Source organism: Acinonyx jubatus, chromosome C2, assembly GCF_027475565.1.
Source record: "Acinonyx jubatus isolate Ajub_Pintada_27869175 chromosome C2, VMU_Ajub_asm_v1.0, whole genome shotgun sequence".
Classification (NCBI taxonomy): Eukaryota; Metazoa; Chordata; class Mammalia; order Carnivora; family Felidae; genus Acinonyx; species Acinonyx jubatus.
Genome location: NC_069384.1, coordinates 69,661,443 through 69,680,543, shown reverse-complemented (window position 1 = coordinate 69,680,543; position 19,101 = coordinate 69,661,443). Strand labels below are relative to the sequence as shown.

Here is a 19,101-nt window from a genome sequence, read left to right as displayed (position 1 = left end):
AGCTTGAAAAAGTCCAATTAGGTTCTGGTCATTTCCTTGGAATATCATTTATCACTGATGGGTCGTTAAGTATTAGTTGCTACTAATTCTATTTAATCCAACCATATCTATTAATCCAGTATCTGGCTTGGAAAGAATGTTGTTAGATTTAGCATATCTAGGTATAATTATTTTATCTGACTTTAAGAATATGTCTAATTCTGATTCTTTTGGGAGATAACCTGTATTTTTGTACTTTTATAGGATAGAGGGGAGGAATCGGGAGCTTGGAAATTCAGCCAAGTGATCTGGTGGGATGGGCATTTGCCTGACATACTATATAGAGGTAATCTAACACTGTTTTACTCAGTCTTTATTTTTACCTGTGATAGATGCCCATGTGCTTGTATTATGAACAGCACTAATCACAACTATTGGATAGCACTCTGTATTTACTGGATGATCGTTTTTCCTTTTATACCCACTTACATATAAGCATGACATACATATATATATATATATATATATATATATATATATATATATAAAATATATACACACACACACATATATGGCATGGTATTGCTATATATAAATAACGAATGTCTATACATTGAAAAGAGTTAATGGTATTAGTTTTATAGGATGTAGATCATTATCTTTTCTCACTTAACTAGATTACTTGCATGTTTCTTTTTTAGGCCCAGTTCCCTTATTTTAGGAAGACAGATGATCCTCTCCTTTCTTGTTGGCTTATGTTGGTACATATGTTAGGCCTGTGCTTTATCCTTCAAACAAGTGAAAGAAAATTAAATATTTAACAGTTTTCAGGGTATTTACATATCTGTCAGTGGCACATATTCGCATGTCAGTTGTTAATGATTATAAAAATTCTGAAGATTTTCGTAAATTTAGTTTTGAGAATTCTTTAAAAATGAGTATGTGACAATATTAGTGGCTGTATTTTAAGATTTCCTTCTTTTTCCAAGTTTTCTGGTAATTGTTAAGTTCAGCATTTCTCACTCCTTCAACATTTCCTTACCCAGGTTTGTTATAAGATGAGACACACTTAGGCATTAGAGAATGTTGTAAGGTTAAAAAAAAAAAAAGGTTTTCCTTGTTCCTTTTCACAGTTAATGTGTGTATTATATAAGTCTGTAGTATGTGTGTATATGTATGTGTGTATTCTTTCAGACATTTTCTATATATATGCAGATATTTATATGTATACCTGTATTTACATATTCTTTACACAATTGAGATCACACCATACATATTGTTTAGCAATATATCTTTTTTGTTGTTAATTTCTGCATTTTTGCATATCTTTTCTTCTCTTTTCATTATGTGTAGTATTCCAGTATTTGGGTATACCATAATTTTATTAACTGCTTACTTATTAATGGCTGTTTAGGTTTTCAGGTGCTTTTGCTATAATAAATGGTAATATGGTAGATATTCTTGGACATGTCCTTGCGTATATTTTAAAAAGTACATGCAGTATAAATCCCTAAGGGAAAAATTGTTGGGCCAGAGAGCATGTACATTTAATAATTAGGTGGATGAATTGCCTAAAAGGATTATTCCAATATCAGTAAGTCTAGGAAAATGGGAATCTCTAGCTCAATGACCACGCTAGCTAGTGTCAAACTTTTTAATAATTTGTTAGTATTTTGTTGTTTAGTATTGCTTTCCAAAATTTCATTATGAGTGAGCTTCAGCATTTTTCCATTATTGGCTGTATGTATATTTTCAGTGATCTCTTTGGTCCTGTGCTGAGTCCCTAAGTCATTCATTAGGCAAATTATTTTCACTGAATTTTTCTTCTTCTGATCTTATAATTTTGATTTTACCTTATGGAAGTTTTCATTTTTTATGATTGAATTTAGTCTTTTCCTCTATGGCTGGGCATGGGGGGTTTCTGTATAAAGTTTAAAAGGTCTCTGTTGTTGATTGTAGGGCTCACTTTTTCCTCTGTGTTGTCACATCTCCGAAATGACATGAATTGCTGGTTTGTCATAATTTGACATTATTATTATTTTCTTTCTTAGTTAACACATAAAATAGTCATGTAGCTTAAGATTGGTAGTTTTAGATTCAGTGAATTATGGTACTTGAAAAAGTTATATGGGTTTTCTGTTATTTTTTTTTATGGTTTACTTTGCTTAAAATCTTCATTTAATGTTGAATATATTTGGCTTATAAACAGTAGATGTAGAGATTTAGCTTTCCTTTTTTTCCGGCAGGCTAACTAGTTGTCCCCATTCCAATTATTGAGTGATGCATTTCTTTTTTACATTTTGAAATGTCACATTTCTCATATACTGAATTTCCATGTTTTTGGAGAATATGTTTCTGAAATCATTTCTGTTCAGTTCATCTGCTTGTCTGTGTATTGATAGTATTAAGAGAATTCAGTAAAGGAACTGCTTATAAAAGTAATATACACAAATAATTTTTTATACAAATATAATAGGCATTAGGACTAATCGTGTAAGAAAAGGTATACATTCATAATAACTAAAAAGATAAAATGGGAGCAGTCTGAAGAAAATTTTGAAATTCTACTGAGGGATAAGAAAGAAAATTTGAACCAATTCAAATTAAAAAATATTTTTAATGTTTATATTTGAAGGAGAAGGAGACAGAGCGTGAGTGGGCGAGGAGCAGAGAGAGAGAGAGAGAGAGAGAGAGAGAGAGAGATCGATCCAAAGCAGGCTCCAGGCTTTCAGCTGTCAGCGTAGAGCCCAATGCAGGGCTCAAACCCACACATTGTGAGATCATGACCTGAGTTGAAGTTGGAGCTTAACAGACCCTGGTGCCCCTGAATCAATTCAAATTCCTTCCCTCCCCTCCCCTCCCCTCCCCTCCTTCCGGTCTTTCTTTTGAAAGAGAACATGTGCACGTCCACACCAGCAGGTGGTGGGGGAGGGGCAGAGAGAAAGGGGGACAGAAGATATGAAGTGGGTGGGCTCTGTGCTGACAGCAGGGAGTCTGATGCGGGGCTCAAACTCACTAAGTGTTCAGTGAGATCGCGACCTGAGCTGGAAGCCTCAATGGCGCCCCATCGATTCAAATTTTTGATAGAACGTTATGATATCACTCTAAAAATAAAATTGATTTTATTTATTGATTTAATATTTTATGATCTTGTTTAACTCGTTAATGGTGACTTTGCTGAACTCATTTATTCTCTTTCTAGTCTTAGTTTGTTGAGAGTTTTTATCATGAATAGGTGTTGAATTTTGTTGGGTGCTTTTTTTCTATTGAGGCTCCCATATGGGTTTTTCCTGTATTCTCTTAATATAGTGTATTATCTTACTTGATTTTCAGATGTTAAACTACCTTTGCATTCATGGGGTACATCCTACTTGGTCATGGTGTGTAGGCCTTTTTATATGTTGCTAGATTCAGTTTGCTAGTATTTTGTAAGAATTTTTTTTTTTTTACCTAATTTTATAATTATAGGCATCGCTGAGTAGTTTTCATGTAATTTTCTTTGACTTTGGTATCAAGTTAACTCTGGCTTCACGGATTGAGTTTCAGAATGTACCGTTTTCCTGTTTTGTGAAGGAATTTGTGAAGGATTAGTATTTCTTCCTTAAATATTTGGTGGAATTCATCAGTGATGCCATTTTGGCCTGTTCTTTTCTTTGTGGGAAATTTAATTAAAAAAAATTTTTTTTAAATGTATGTTTATTTTTGAGAGAAAGAGCGTGAACAAGGGAGGAGCAGATAAAGAGGGAGACACAGAATCCGAAGCAGGCTCCAGGCTCTGAGCTGCCAGCACAGAGCACGACGCGGAGCTCGAACTCACCAACCGTGAGATTGTGACCTGAGCCGAAGTCAGATATTAACCGACTGAGCCACCCAGGCGCTCCTCTTTGTGGGAAATTTTGAAATACTAATTCAGTTTGTTTAATTATTACATTCAGATTTTTCTGTTTCCTCTTTAGTCAGTTTTGATAATATGTGTCATTTTAGGAATTTGTTCATGTTACAAAGTTGTATAATGTGTTGGCATAAATTTACTTATAATATTCCTTCCTTTATAATTCTTAAAAATTTTTTTGAGGTATTATTTACATATAACCTTGTATTTCCGTCTTATAACTTAATTTTTGTGAGGTCAGTATTACCATCCCCTCCTTCATTCCTGTTTTTGGTAATTGTGTTTTCTTTTTGTTCTTAGTCTGCCTAAAAGTTTGTCAGTTTTGTTGATCTTAAAGAATCAAGTTTTTTTCTGTTTTGAATTTCGTTAATTTCTGCTCTCTGTATTATTCCCTTTGCTTACTTTAGGGTTTAGTTAAATTTATAAATTTCCTTCTAAGTACTTTAGCTGCATCTCATAAATTTTGATGTTTTTGTTTTCATTCAGTTAAAAATATTCTCTAATTGTTCTTTTAATTTCTTTTTTGACTCCTAAATTATTTGGAAGTGTGAAGTTTAATTCCTGAACACATGTGGATTTTCCAGTTTCTAATTTAGTGGATATTTAATTCTGTTATGATTGAAGAACGTATTTTGTATGAGTTCCGTCCTTTTATGAGACTTGTTATGTAGCCTACTTTTTGGTCTGACCTGGAGAATGTTCCTTGTGTGCTTGAAAACAACATGTATTCTGTTGTTTATGGAGGTTTTTTGTATAAGCCAGTTTAGTCTAGTTTGTTGTTAGTATGAGTCAGGTTTTCTGTATCTTTGCTAATTTTCTGTCTAGTTATTCTATCAATTATATAGAATGGAGAATTGAAATCTCCAACTATTGTTGAATTTTTGTTTTTTCAATAATGTTAATTGCTTCATTATTTTGGGGCTCTTTTTAGGTGCATATACATTTATAATTGTTAACAATATCTTCCTGATTTATTGATATTTTATCATCATGAAATACTTTCCTTTGTCATCAGTAATATTTGTCTTAAGGCAAATACTAATATATTTATGTTATCGATAGAACTATCCACTTCTTTACAGTTACTGTTTCCATAGAATATCCTTTCCCACTCATCTTTTAACTTTCAGTCTTGAATGTAAAGTGTGTCTCTTGTTGACAGAATGTAGTTAAATCTTGTGGGCATTTTTGGTCCATTCTGACACCCTCTGGCCTTCTCCTTGGGCTGTTTAGACCATTCACATTTAATTATGGACATGGCTGGGTTTACATTTGTCATTTTGCCACTTGTTTTATGTATGTCTCTTATTTTTGTTCCTCTGTGCCTCCTTTAGTGCCTCTTTTTATGTCAAGTATTTTTTAGTGTATCATATAATTACTCCATTGATTTTTTTTTCTTTATTAAATATAAATATAAAGATATATTCTTTGTGGTTGCTTTAGGGTTTACATTATGCATTTTAACAGTCTGCTTAATATTAACTTTAATTCATTGTCAGTAAAATATGGAACCTTTGCTCCAGTATAGCTCCCATTTTTTTCCTTCCTCTATTGTGCCACTGTTATTGTATATATTTCACATTTATGTATGCTATAAAACCAGCAATATATTATAATCATTGCTTCATATATTCTTATGTCATTAAAAGATGCTGAGAGAAGAAATGAGAAAATATATTTATAGAGTCCTTTAGATTAACCTACATATTTTCCATTTTTGATGCTCTTCTGTTTTTCCTCTGCATCTGAATCTTTTGTCTTTTCCTTTCAGCTTGATGGACTTCCTTTAAAATTTCTGGTTAGGCAGGTTTGCTAGTAAAAAATTTTCTCATCCTTTCTTTGTCTGAGACACTTTATTTTGCCTTCATTATTGGATGATAATTCTGCTGCCATCTTGGTTGACAGCTTTTTTCTTTCAGCACTTTGAATATGTCATTCCACTGTTTTCTGGCCTCTATTGTTTATGATTGAAAGGTGTTAATCATGTTGAATTCCCTGCACAGTGTGGAGTGATTTTTCTTGTTATGATTGCATTATTTTTCACTTTGTGTTTGCTTTCAGCAGTTTCACTATGATGTGTCTAGGTGTGGGATCTTTTTGTATTCTACCTGAGATTCATTGAATTCCTAAGACCTATAGATTTTATTTCTTTTTACTAAAAGTAAAATCTGGGAAGTTTTGTTAGATATTTTATTAAAAATGTTTCCCTCTGTTCTTTCCTCTCCAAAAGTGTTGATAAATTGGTCTCTGAGGTTCTGTTTAATCTTCTTCAACTTCTTTTCTCTCTTTCTTCAGATTGGATAATTTCAGTAGATGTCTTCAAGGTCATTAATTTTTTTCTGCCATCTTGAATCTGCTGTTGAGCACTTCTAGGAAATATTTGTTTTAATTACTGTACTCTTCGACTTCAGAGTTTCCTGTGTGGTTCTTTTACATGATTTCTGTACATTTATTGAGAATCTGTTATTTGTTGATTATTTTCATAATTAAAGAAGTTTAAAGCATGGATTCTTTTAACATATGTATAATAGATGTTTTGAAACATTTGTTTGCTTAAACCAACATCTGGAGATACTCAGATACTGTAGTGTTTGTTAATATAAATGTCATGCTTTCCATTTCTTTAGTAATCTTATAATTTATTGTTGAAAACTGGGCATTGTAGATAATATATTGAAGCAACTCCGTATTGTGACTCTCTCTTCCCCCTGCCTAGGTTATTGTTACTGTTGTCATTTCACTATCGTTTGTATATTATACAATCCTATTGAAAGAAAATAAATTTTATTTTGGACAAAAGTTTATCTGGAAAAATCGACATGCATGAATATTAAGGAAATTTCTGAGATGGAAGGTTACTAAGGGATGAATAGCCCCATCAGAATTTAAACTTTTAATTTTATCTTTGAGAAAGTGTGTGAGCACAGGAGAAGGGGCAGAGGGAGAGAGAGAGAATCCGAGGCAGGCTTCACGCTCAGCACGGATGGTGCTCGAGCCCAAGGCCCTGGGATCATGACCTGAGCCGAAATGAAGAGTTGGACTCTTAACTGACTGAGCCACCCAGGTGCTCAGAATTTAAACTAAAAAAATACGGATACAGGTGTGCCTGGATGGCTCATTTGTAAGAGCACGTGACTCTTGATCTTGGGATCATGAATTTGAGTCCCACGTTGGGTGTAGAGATTAGTTAATAAACAAACTTCTGAAAAAATACGGATACAGCAGTGAAATATTTTTAAAAAGTAAATTAGTATTATATTTTTTGGAAGTTCAAAGATGGAAATACTACTTTGTTCTAGATGAGGAAGAGCATTTTTCTTGCTTTTACACCACTGTAAAAATTGATATACAATCATATTATGTTTCATATATCACCTGGTCTCCTGTGGACTGTATATAAACTATTATTGATAGATAGGAATCTAATATTTTTAAAGACCTATGGTAGGGAATTCCATAAACTCTTCAGTCTTTACTCTGCCCAGAAGTACTGTCAGGCAGATTTATTGTGTACAGCTTATGTTCTTCATTTTTATTTGTATTTTTTGGATATGGCACACCGTCTTCCTATGATTAATTATTCTCATCTTATTGTCACCTTTTTCTGTCAAAGATGACCTGGCTGATTATGTTTCTGTATCTAAATATTTTATAGCATTTTACAACTATAATTGTTTCTGTTGTGAATAAATATTTATTCTGTACATGACTAGTTTTGTTTTCTTATTTATCAAGCCTGGTATTGTATTTTCTTCCCTCTTCACTTAATAGACTTTACAAAGCAGTAAATAGTGCAATTAAGTGGTTTCTTAATCTTTGCTTAATCTTTTAAGTGGTTTCTTTGCGTTCTCTTTTCTAACTTTTTAGGTCTATAACCCTCTGAATTTCCTTCAACATCCCTTATCTCTGAAGTTGTAGATTCAGATTTAAGCAAATTGTTCTTTATAAGGCCAAGGTTATTTTACAGTTACTATTTACCACTATTTTATTCTCCTGGTTTCAGACTTAAAAGCAAGTCATTGTTCTGGTCATTCAGGCATAGTTTTCGTATTTACAAAGAATGATCGCTTCATTATTCATACCAGTTTCTCCAGATTGTATTTATACAGTATTTTTTCCCCCTTCCTAAGTAATTTTTTTTTTTTTTTTTTTTTTGTAGGACTTGGATGGCATAAGTGATTAAGGTGGTGTGGAGGGTATTTGAAGCTTACGAAAGGTAGAAACTCAACCATGATTTCTTTTTCAACTCTACAGCATTCCCTTCCTTGAAGTCTTCATTTTTATCTTAGTCTCAGGTAATGTCAACACTTGAGTTTTATAATCATGAATAAGTTAATTTTTTCAAACATGAAACCATTTTGGGTGATAGAATTTCATGTTGGTTTTTGTATTGTAGTTTGTTTTGGTGTTTATATCTGGTAGAAACCTGGGATTTTAATTTTTTCTTGAGAAAACAGTGTTAAGAGAAAATTGATAAGTAATGATATCATTTTTGATTTTAAGTTTTGTTTAACACAAAAATATGTGTAGCTTATTATGTAATAGTAAATGAAATTTAGATGGGAAGATATTTTCTCCTTTAACCCTTTTCTTAGAGTGTATTTTTTAACCTGCCTATCATTAACACATATATATCCATGTTAAATTTTTCAGAATTTCCATGGAAACTCTGTGTTCATACATGGTAAAATGAGACCAATTGATGAAATTTAATGGTGTTTGGCATATAATTTTTGAAATGTGAAAAAACATCCCAGTTATTGTACATTTGTACATATATGCCTATACTAATATAAGGAAGCAGTCATGTAGGTAATTCATTAATCATTTATATTAGAGATATTAGTTAAAATATAGACGTGACCACTGTGACAGACTTTAAAGATAGAAATATATTTATTTTCTAATTATTTATTTTTGAGAGGGAGAGTGTGAGTGGGGGAGGGGCAGAGAAAACGGGAGACACAGAATCCAAAGCAGGCTCCAGGCTCTGAGCTGTCAGCCCAGAGCCCAGTGCGGGGCTCGAACTCATGAAGCACGAGATCATGACTTAAGCCAAAGTTGGATGCTTAACCGACTAAGCCAACCCAGGCACTGCTCTATGAAAACAATCTTGAGATTTTGTAGAGGTTCCTGCGTCATCATGACCTGGGTGTCTTTGTCGTCCTTTGCTGTTCTTAGTATGTGGCTTCTCTCTTGTTGTCCAAGATGGTTACCGTTATGCATGTCAATAGGAGGAAGAAAGGATATTTTTCTTCCCTTAAGAGGAGTTATGTATGTCATTTCTCCTTATATTCCAATGGCTATAATACTGTCCCGTGACTACAGTCAGCTGTAAGGGAGGCTGGGAAATGAGTTTGTCTCACTTATTAGGCAAGAGGAAAAGAACAGATTCAGGGAGGGGGAGTTTATTGTCACTTAGGGTTTGTGTCAGATTTACTTTCCATTTGTCTAGTTTGGATTAACATTAAAATTCAATTTTTATTATCCAAGACATTAACTCTTGGCCTGGACATTCTGAGACAGTTCAAGTTCTATGACTAGTTCTCAAATTTTTTGTGAATAAACACTGCTAGTCTTGATATCATAAAATGGAATAAGGTATTAAAAGTTAAAATTGACTTGAGATACTTCCTCATCTTGTTTCACTATCATTAGGTTGAAATGATTTATCTAATATTTTAGACTAACACAAGGGGGTGGAGGCCTTGGATAGGAGGATTTCTTTACATATAAACAAAGCTAAATGATCTCTAGCTAGTTCCTTCTAATTCTAAAGAGTGTGTTATTCTAAATGTTTAGATAAGATCAGAAAAACTTTTTCTCAAAGATATTATATACTTCAATTAGTTATTTTTAGATGAAAAATACTTCATCGTACATTGTATTTTATGATTTTTGTCCTGTTGTAAATGCTGTGTTTTGAAACAAGTATCAAATATTATATATTCTATTATAGATTTTATTAAAGGGTTGCAAACTAGTTATCAGTTTTCCACCATGTTTTATGTCAACCTTTTAGCCTTGGTACCCTTTAGTTTTGATAAATTTATATACTTGTTATAGTATAGTCGGCTGGTTGACTTTAGTTTATGATGGAATAGTATAAGACATTATAGATGTTCTTGGCATTGAAGGTGAAAATGCATCCTTAGTTCTGTGCTTCACAAATAGTGTTTGTATTATTAAAGTGAGAGTATTTATCTAATGTTTAACAAATGTCAGTTTTAATAGTTAATACTTATTTGTTCTGAAACGAGTTTTGGTTGCTATGTAGTACATATTAAAAATAACGTAGGTGTTTAATGTTCGTAGTGTAGAGGGAAGTTTGTTTTAACAAGTATTTTTGGTATTCCTTTTCTTATACAAGCCTGTAGAAAACTCATAGTTTCCTAACAGAATAAGTATTTTTAACATTAATATTTGAATTGTTGATATTGGCATGAGGTGTGATGGATGAAACAAGTAGATCCAGCAGAAGGTAGGGTTCTGTTTTGCTTGGACTTTTTTTTAAAACTTCTCTCCCCCTCTCCTTTTTAAGATAAATTATAGCTGTTTCTTAAACAGTATGAGTTGCGAAAATTTTGTTTTAATATTCAAATATCACTATTTTTTTGTTACATTGTTTTAGAAGACTTTGGTGATGAGTATTTGGAATGCAGAATATGCTTAGATTCTGCTTTATTTGAGGGGGGTGCAGTATATAGAAATGCCCGTTAACTTTGACTTAAATATTTATAGATTATTTTTCTGTGGTTAGAAAATGGTCAAAGGTTTTTTTTTTGTTATATTGTATAAAATGATGGATTTTAGCCTATAATCTCTCTTATTTTGTATTTTTTACCATTGCTGGCACTAGTCAGAAAGACCCATTTGTTCCTCTTAGAATGTTTTGAACTAAGTAGCAACTTAAAAATTGTCATAGGGCGTAGTTTATAAGCTCAGCTTTATAGATGCAAAATTGTAGTTGTACAAAGATATTTCTGAAGGGGTTTCTGAATGTAGAATATGCCTAGAAGAGAAGTAAACTTTGTTTTTGAATTAGAGGTGAAGCAGTTTTTGTTTAGATAAAACTATGCTTGTGAAGGATGAGAGAGAATAGGAAAATTCTTAAGAAGGGCCAGTGGAAATTATTTAATTCCATATTGGTCATGGGTTTCTTTGTCTCTGGCTTTGTCTAACCATTTGATCTTGAAGCTGATTGATACTTGTGTTTCCGATCCTGATATTGCTAAGTTGTAATTTCTCACTGACCCTACATAGGTTAGAAAAATTAATATCCGAGTTAATGTAACTGGCATCCTCCAGACAGCAAAGAGTTTACTGAAAATGCTTTGGGTGAGAAGTAAGTTGTAAAACCGAGTTTTTCTTTTTTATCTGTTTAAGAATAAGTTCTTTTCAGTACTTTTTTTCTGCCTACAAGTGAGGCTTATAGGTAGAATGGGTTCTGGTACAAGGCAGGGTATTGTTGATTTGGGAGAATATTTTGAGTTGGAAATTATTTTTCTTTATAGAAAAGAATGATGTTTATTAAAAAAATTTTTTTTTCGTGTTTATTTTTTATGAGAAAGACAGAGTGTGAGCAGGGGAGGGGCAGAGAGGGAGGCACAGAATGTGAAGCAGGCTGAGCTGTCAGCACAGAGGCCAATGTGGGGCTTGAACCCATGAACCACGAGATCATGACTTGAGTCAAAGTCGGATACTCAACCAGCTGAGCCACCCAGGTGTCCCGAAAAAAGAATGATGTTTAATTCCTAAGCTTGCCCACTATAGTCTGTTTTGACTTTTATGGTTGGAAGTTCTACATTGTTCAGTAAAAGTTGGTGGAGAATAATATTACAACAAACTCAATAAATATACAGAAAATCAGTGTCTTTAAGTGAGAAATACTTCTTTTGTGCTTGAATGCAGATTTAATTAAAAGCCATAAAGTGGCAGATGAATATTCATGTACATTGTGAAAGGGAACTAGGTGTTTTCAAAACTTTTAGATGATTATGGCAGAAGTCTTCCAAAAAGTTACAGCTGTTTTTTCTTTGATACAGGTATGTCTTTAGAACTGCTCCTATATTTATTTGTCAGCCATATCTAGGATTATTTTGTTTGATTTTCAAGTGAAAATGGGGAGGTAAAAGAGGAAGTTTCCTGAAGTAATTTGGAAAAGGTTTGAAGGAAGAATGGAAGGATGAAGAGGGTATATATGTAAACCTATGGAAAAAAAAAAAAGAATGACAGGAGATATTAACTAAGGTGTGAATAATAGATGGAAATGGGAAAATAACAAATGTAGGAAGTGTCCATTCTTTCCAAAGGAGAAAAAGGGATTTAGTGTCACAAAGTTCTTCCATGATAGCCATGAGGTAGGAGAAGCCAACTGAGGAAACTTGGATTGCTGTAGCAACCCAAGCAGTGGTGATAGTGTGGCCTCTAGGGTGAGTGAGAAGAGGAGGTCATTGAGTTCTTAACGTGTTCAGAGCCTTTCAAGTTGGGAGGTTAGTATGGTGTGGCAAAAAGCGCACTAAACCAGCTAAGCCTGTTTTGAAATCCCAGTTTACCTCCAGCTGTGTGACTTAGAGTAAACCCAGTGTCTTTATCTGTTAGATGGGGATATACTGTTAGTGTCTTGAGTGTTCCTTAGTATAAATGTTAGGTGATTTAATATATGTAAATGTGCCCAGCACAGTGTCTTACATCTAGTAGACCCTAAACACATTAGTTGTCCTTCCTCTGCAAGTTATGAACTTTATCATATAGACCCAAACCTATTAATAAATTTGGAAAGATATTTTCCTTATTAATGCATAAAAAAACCAGTAGGCATTTGCATACTTGATTAAAAATGAGTAGTAATGGCCAGCTTGTCCATATGTTATGCTTCTGTTAACTTTGTCTTGTGAAAGCAAGCCCAGACAGTCCCCTCAGCCTAGAAGTAATTATCGCAAATGCTTGTATTAAAAGTCCATGTGTTTAATTCCTTATTGAAAACCCTGACTCAAAGCTTATTTACTCTTATTTCATCTTATGAATCTATAAAGCTTTCTAATTGGTTGCACACAGTTGATTAGAAGCATTAAATTAGAAGGTGATGACAAGGAGAGTCAGCTGTCTCTTGTGGAAGATAGGAGAAAGTGATGGCTAATAATTTATGTTCTCTTTGACTAGAGCATTGCCATTAGGCTTCAATGACTAGGGGTTACCTAACTGGCCACAATTTGGATTACTTTTGTACAGCTGAACCAAACATTTTTCAATAGGAAAGGATGGCGAGGAGTGTGTGGGAGAGGGATAATTGAATGGAGCAGGAAACTGTATTGTGACCCCCTAAATATCCCTTTTGCTGTACCTGTCAACTTTTTTGACAGAGAGATGGAGATGAGGGAAGAATAAAACTTGGAAAGGGGAAAAGAATACAGTTTGAAGTAATCTGCTAAAGGAAGATTTGAGAAATTGGCCTGAGGTGGGCTGGCTCCTTCCTTTTTTCCTCTCTTTTGCTCTGTTCTAGTTTTTAATGATCTGTTTTGGGTGGCCATTTCACCTTTAGCTGAATTAGCCCTAGAACATCATTGTCCGTCTTGTTTTGGCTCTTAATAGCTCTGGTGTTTTATACCCTTTGTCAGCTGCCCACCATCCCTTACAAAATAATGTGTCATCACAAGGGACTCAGGGTGGCTGGTTGCTTATTGTTACTCTACCTAGCCCTTCTTTTTTTCCCCAGTTGGACAGAGGCTCCTGGGAACACAGAATAATTGTTTCTTTTTTTCTTCTAGAGCACTCTTTTATGTAAGCAACATGATTTAAAGGAAGCATCATTTCTTTCTTCCTCTTAGCTGTGTAATATCCCTAACAGCTGAATTTCCATTAATTGTGTAGATATTTGGGTCAAAAAGCAGTTGGCTTTTTGATGGTTTAGCGGGAAGAGACATTTATAACTATTCACATTTTAACATGGATTGATTATATCAGTTTCCTTTCTTTATATTTGGCCGATCCTCCCTGGAAATACAGAAGTTACAGAAGAGACCTTTTGAGCATGGGACCTTTTGTTGTATTTGGGTTGTTGAATGTGTAGTGAAGCACAAGAGAGCTTTGACTGAGACCATGCAGGAGTTAGAAGGGGGAAAGTTAAAGATGATAAGTGCATGTAAGAGAGCTTCAGGGACAGTAAAAAATGTACTTTCCTTATCATTTAAAAAAATTTTTTTTTAACATTTATTTATTATTGAGAGACAGAGCATGAGCATGGGAACGGCAGAGAGAGGAGACACAGAATCTGAAGCAGGCTCCAGGCTCTGAGCTGTCAGCACGGAGCCCGATGCGGGGCTCGAACTCTCAAACCACGAGATCATGACCTGAGCTGAAGTCAGTCGCTTAACTGAGCCATCCAGGCGCACCCCCCCCCCCCACCTTTTTTTTTTAAAGAGAGAGACAGCACGAGTAGGGGAGAGGGACAGAGAGAGAGAATCCCAAGTGGACTCCACACTGTCATCACAAAGCTTGGGATCCTGTCAGTACAGGACCATGGGATCATGACCTGAGCTGAAACTAAGAGTCAGATGCTCAACCTCCTGAGCCACCCTGGGGCCCCTCCTTACCATTTTTCTTAGTGTAGTTTTGTCCTTTTTCTTGTACTATATGCAAGGTGAAATTAACTTTTTTGCTTGAGAGCCTTGTCTAATTTCCTGTCTGGCTTACTCTGCCCAGTTACTAGTTGAGATGTATGATACAAGCAGTGGCTCACTTTATTTGTGTATCTTCTCCTTGATTTTTTTCACATAATGTATTGTGGAGAACTTTTCACCCAGCACATATAGCAGCCTCATTCCTTTTAATGATGGTGTGTATTCCATTGTAGGATTGAATCATAATTTAAGAAATCTTATATCAGTGAATGCTTAGTTTCCAGTCTTTTTCCACTAAAGGGGTGCAGCAAACATCCTTGTACATGTATCTTTGGTTAATTTTGATGAATTACCTTATAGGATTGTGTATATTCCTAGCAGTGAGCTTGCCTGGGTCAAGGGTATATTGTAGCGGTAGCAACAATGATGACTTGCAATAAAGGTTAGCTTTGGGTATCAAAATTCCCTTTCAAGTTAGGGGCTTTCCACATTCTTTAAGAAAACAGTAAATAGACTAGAAGAATATAATGATGTGGTAAGAACCTCCAAAGAAATGGCCAGAATAGGCAAATTTTAGTTAGCCCTGTAAGGCTTAAGTTTCATTTAGTTGTAGGATAGTTTATTTTCTAAGAAATGTGCTAAATAGAATATTAGAAGAGAATAGTTATTTGGTGATTTATTTAAAATCGTCCTGTAGATTTCAAGCTTGCTATTTAAAGATTTTGAAAAGTAAAAATCAGATTCTTGGTACTTTGTTTTATGTATTCTAGACTGATAATATCTTGTACCAGGGAAGATAGGATTAGCAAGTATGAATTATGTTTTTGTGTTTTTTTTACTTTGCTGTTTACAAGGTCTTTTTTTTTGGAGCTGTTCATTTAAGTACAGGTTTCTCCCTAAGTGATAACCTTAGTAAGTGAAAGTGCATTTAAATTTCAGTAGTACATTTGAATTTAACTGATCATTTATTTTACCTTTGAAAGCTATGATCAAGGCAGTAGCTAGTACCTACCTGATTGATTTGGGAAAGAGGTGACTAAACTGAGACAAATAGTTAAATGCATTTACTACTTTTGGACTTGTCCCTTTGCAGAGGGCATGTATGTTATTTTTATACAGTCTGATAGAAATCAGTTTTGAAAAACAAACTTTGCACCAGTGCTTTCATGTTTTTTGAGATGAAGTTTCTTTAGCTTTCATTATCATTATGTTGGTTCTTGGAGTAACACAGTGGAATTTGAATTTACAGCAACCAAAGTTAGAAGGGCAGATTTAATATTGCCTATCTTTTCTACAATAATGGAGGAAATAATATAATTACTTGGTAGTGTCTAGGTCTCATGACCTGTTAAATTTAATCATGTGTTATTTAAGAATATATTAGTGATTAGTGGGGCACCTGCGTGGCTCAGTTGGTTAAGTATCTGACTTTCACTCAGGTCATGATCTTGTGGTTCGTGGGTTCAAGCCCTGCATCACGCTTTGTGCTGACAGCTCGGAGCCTGGAGCCTGCTTCAGCTTCTGTCTCCCTCTTTCTCTGCTCTTTTCCCACTGGTGCTTTGTCCCTGTCTCACTAAAATAAATAAATGTTAAAAAAAAAAAAGTATTAGTAAGGAAAGTATCACCTTTATTTCATTTTAACAAATTTAAAAGCATGTATAAAAAGTAAAATTTTATTATAGTAAGTTTTCAAATTAGAGATAAATGTAAATATGGAAAAAACTTCTGGTAATTTCACCACCAGTGGTAATGTTAATGGTGTTAACATTTTACATAAACTTCTGTATCTTTAAATGCACACATACATTTCCTTTAATACTGGGATATTCCCCCACATTTTCAAATATTTTTCAAGAATAATGTCATTACTGTTTTGTAGTGTCAGCAGATTTTTACTTTTTATTGAAGTGTAGTAACTGACAAAAACATGCATATTTTGCACATGTACAACTTGAAATTTTACAAAGTGAGCATATCTGTCCAACCAGCATTCAACTCAAGAAAAAAATATTGCTAGCTCCCATACACTCCCCATTGCCTGCCTGTTGTTATCAGCAGCAACCCCCCCACCCCCAAGGGCCATTATTCTGATTCTATTTTTGAGAAAAACTGTGAGATATAACTATATATATATTATATATACATAATATAATATAACTAACTGAGTTGTATAGCTGTCATTATAGTTTTAAGACATATGTATGAATATATTTTAACCAGTTTTGTTTGTTGAATAGTGTATTTCCATTTTTTTGCTAATGTAAATTACTGTAGTGATTTTTCACGTATATATTTTGTTTCATTGGGATAGGTTTCTATAAGTATAATTACCAGTTCAAAGAATATGTGTGTTTTTATGGCTTTTGATAGAAAGTACCAAATTGCCTTTGAAAGTAATTGAGCTAATTTATTCTCCTACTGTTCATAATGAGTGTCTTTTTTTTTTTAAACCTACTGCAACATTGGACGTATATTTAAAAAAAATTTTTTTTTTTAACATTTATTTATTTTTGAGACAGAGAGAGACAGAACATGAACGGGGGAGGGTCAGAGAGAGAGGGAGACACAGAATCTGAAACAGGCTCCAGGCTCTGAGCAGTCAGCACAGAGCCCGACGCGGGGCTCGAACTCACATACCGCGAGATCGTGACCTGAGCCGAAGTCGGACGCCTAACCGACTGAGCCACCCAGGCGCCCCAAGACGTATATTTTTTTAAAGAGTCACTACCAGTTTGGTGGATGAAATATGGTAGTTCTGTTTTAATTTTCATTTCTTTGATTACTACTGTAAGTGACTATTATTTTGTATATTTAGTGACTGTTTTCTAAGTTTTCTTTATGATCTGCCTGATAGTGGTTTGTCACTTTATTTCTTTATACACCTTTAAAATTTTTTTGACATTTTAATATATTAAAGAACATGACTCCTTTGTTACAGATACTTCCCCCCAATTTCCTTTATGTCATACTCATTTTTCATAATGAAATAGATTATGATTTTTTGCCTTAATGTCAAAAATGAGAAGTTGCATTTTATTCCACCAGCCTTTGGAAACTTACCTTGATATTTTTAAAATTGGAGACAATATGAATTACATGAATAAAGTTTTTCTATTAAAGTGTGTACCTTTCATAATTGAAATTTAAAAAGGATCAAGTAGACATATAAAACTAATTTATTATGCTTTGTTGCCAAACTTGGTCTTTCTAGGCAGTTATACTTAAGCATGAACATTGACGACAAACTGGAAGGATTATTTCTTAAATGTGGCGGCATAGACGAAATGCAGTCTTCCAGGGCAATGGTTGTAATGGGTGGAGTGTCTGGCCAGTCTACCGTGTCTGGGGAACTGCAGGAGTCAGTACTTCAAGATCGGAGTATGCCTCACCAGGAGATCCTTGCTGCAGATGAAGTGTTACAAGAAAGCGAAATGAGACAACAGGATATGATATCACATGATGAACTCATGGTCCATGAGGAGACAGTGAAAAATGATGAAGAGCAGATGGAAACACATGAAAGACTTCCTCAAGGACTACAGTATGCACTTAATGTCCCTGTAAGTAATTCCTTTTTAAAATTAATGTAACTTATAGTTAGAAACATAATTAATTTTGTGTTAAGTAATGCTTCAAGTCATTGAAGAAATTTCAGAAAATGTTTAAAGTCTTAATAGTTAACTGGGTGTTATTAAATGGATACACTAAATGTTGACAGAAATCACATTTGAAAAAGGCAAAATCAAGTTTTTGTATTGTATAAATTTAGTAACTTATCTTTTCCAGGATTACTGTGTATTAAATTTTAAGTGCTTAAATTTTAAAGATTTTGTTTCAACTTCTTGGTTTCCTTAAAGAGTAGAAAGATTGAATCTTGAGTATAACTAGAAAAAGATCATACACCTGAAAGTTTTTCCTTCGGGTTCTGTAACTTGGCAATTCCTGGTGTCTGTATTTTTTTCATTACCTTTTTCAAAAGCATATCAACCTTTAGTTTTTCCTGTTTATCATAAATGTCATTGTTTCTCACCTAAAATATTCTTTTGTAGGCACTCATAACTTTTTTGCCTTCTTGTTTTTCTTTTTACCTGATGACTGACCAACAAAACCATAACCATAATGTAATCCTCTTCTATCCTTACTGTGATATTAGACTTGGATTTCTTTCAGTATATCTAATACACTGTACTTTTTCTTTTGCTTCAGAACCTTTATGCATCCTGCTTGTAATATTCCCTTTAGCCATACCCCCTTCCTGTTTTTTAATCTAGTTAGTGGTTCATCATTATCAGCCTGCCACTTCTGTTTAGTCCAGGTTGAGTCTCTGCAATAGGGACTTGTGGTTACTTGTTCAGTGTCTGTCCAATAGATTGTAGGCTCTATGAGAGCATGAATTTTGTCTTATTTTCCATCGTATCCCAGGTATTGGCACATAGTGTAAATGAATGAATAATAGTTACAGTTGTATTCTAATACATGTGCCCACCAACTTTTCTAGCCCTTTGCAATAGCCTTACTTTTTTTAGTCTTTTCATGTGATGGCTTACATTGATAGATTTTTGAATGCTGAACCACCCTTATATACCTCTAATATATCCCACTTGGTTGTTG

At 34.0% G+C, this 19,101-nt stretch overlaps 1 protein-coding gene across 7 annotated transcripts in view; it reads left to right on the top strand.

Moving 5' to 3' along the window:
- Window positions 1–19,101, top strand: part of ZNF148 (zinc finger protein 148) — a 126,425-nt gene that overhangs the window by 36,241 nt on the left and 71,083 nt on the right. For 3 of the 7 annotated variants that reach the window (XM_027061063.2, XM_015082281.3, XM_027061064.2), the window contains exons 2-4: window positions 244–325; window positions 8,031–8,166; window positions 17,702–18,050. In XM_027061063.2, coding sequence (XP_026916864.1) covers window positions 17,718–18,050 — 333 coding nt within the window. In that variant the 5' untranslated portion in view covers window positions 244–325; window positions 8,031–8,166; window positions 17,702–17,717. Of the gene's footprint in view, window positions 1–243; window positions 326–8,030; window positions 8,167–8,618; window positions 11,217–17,701; window positions 18,051–19,101 lie in introns of those variants that run through there. The other 4 variants (XM_027061065.2, XM_027061067.2, XM_053220973.1 and 1 more) reach the window with 3 other exon arrangements.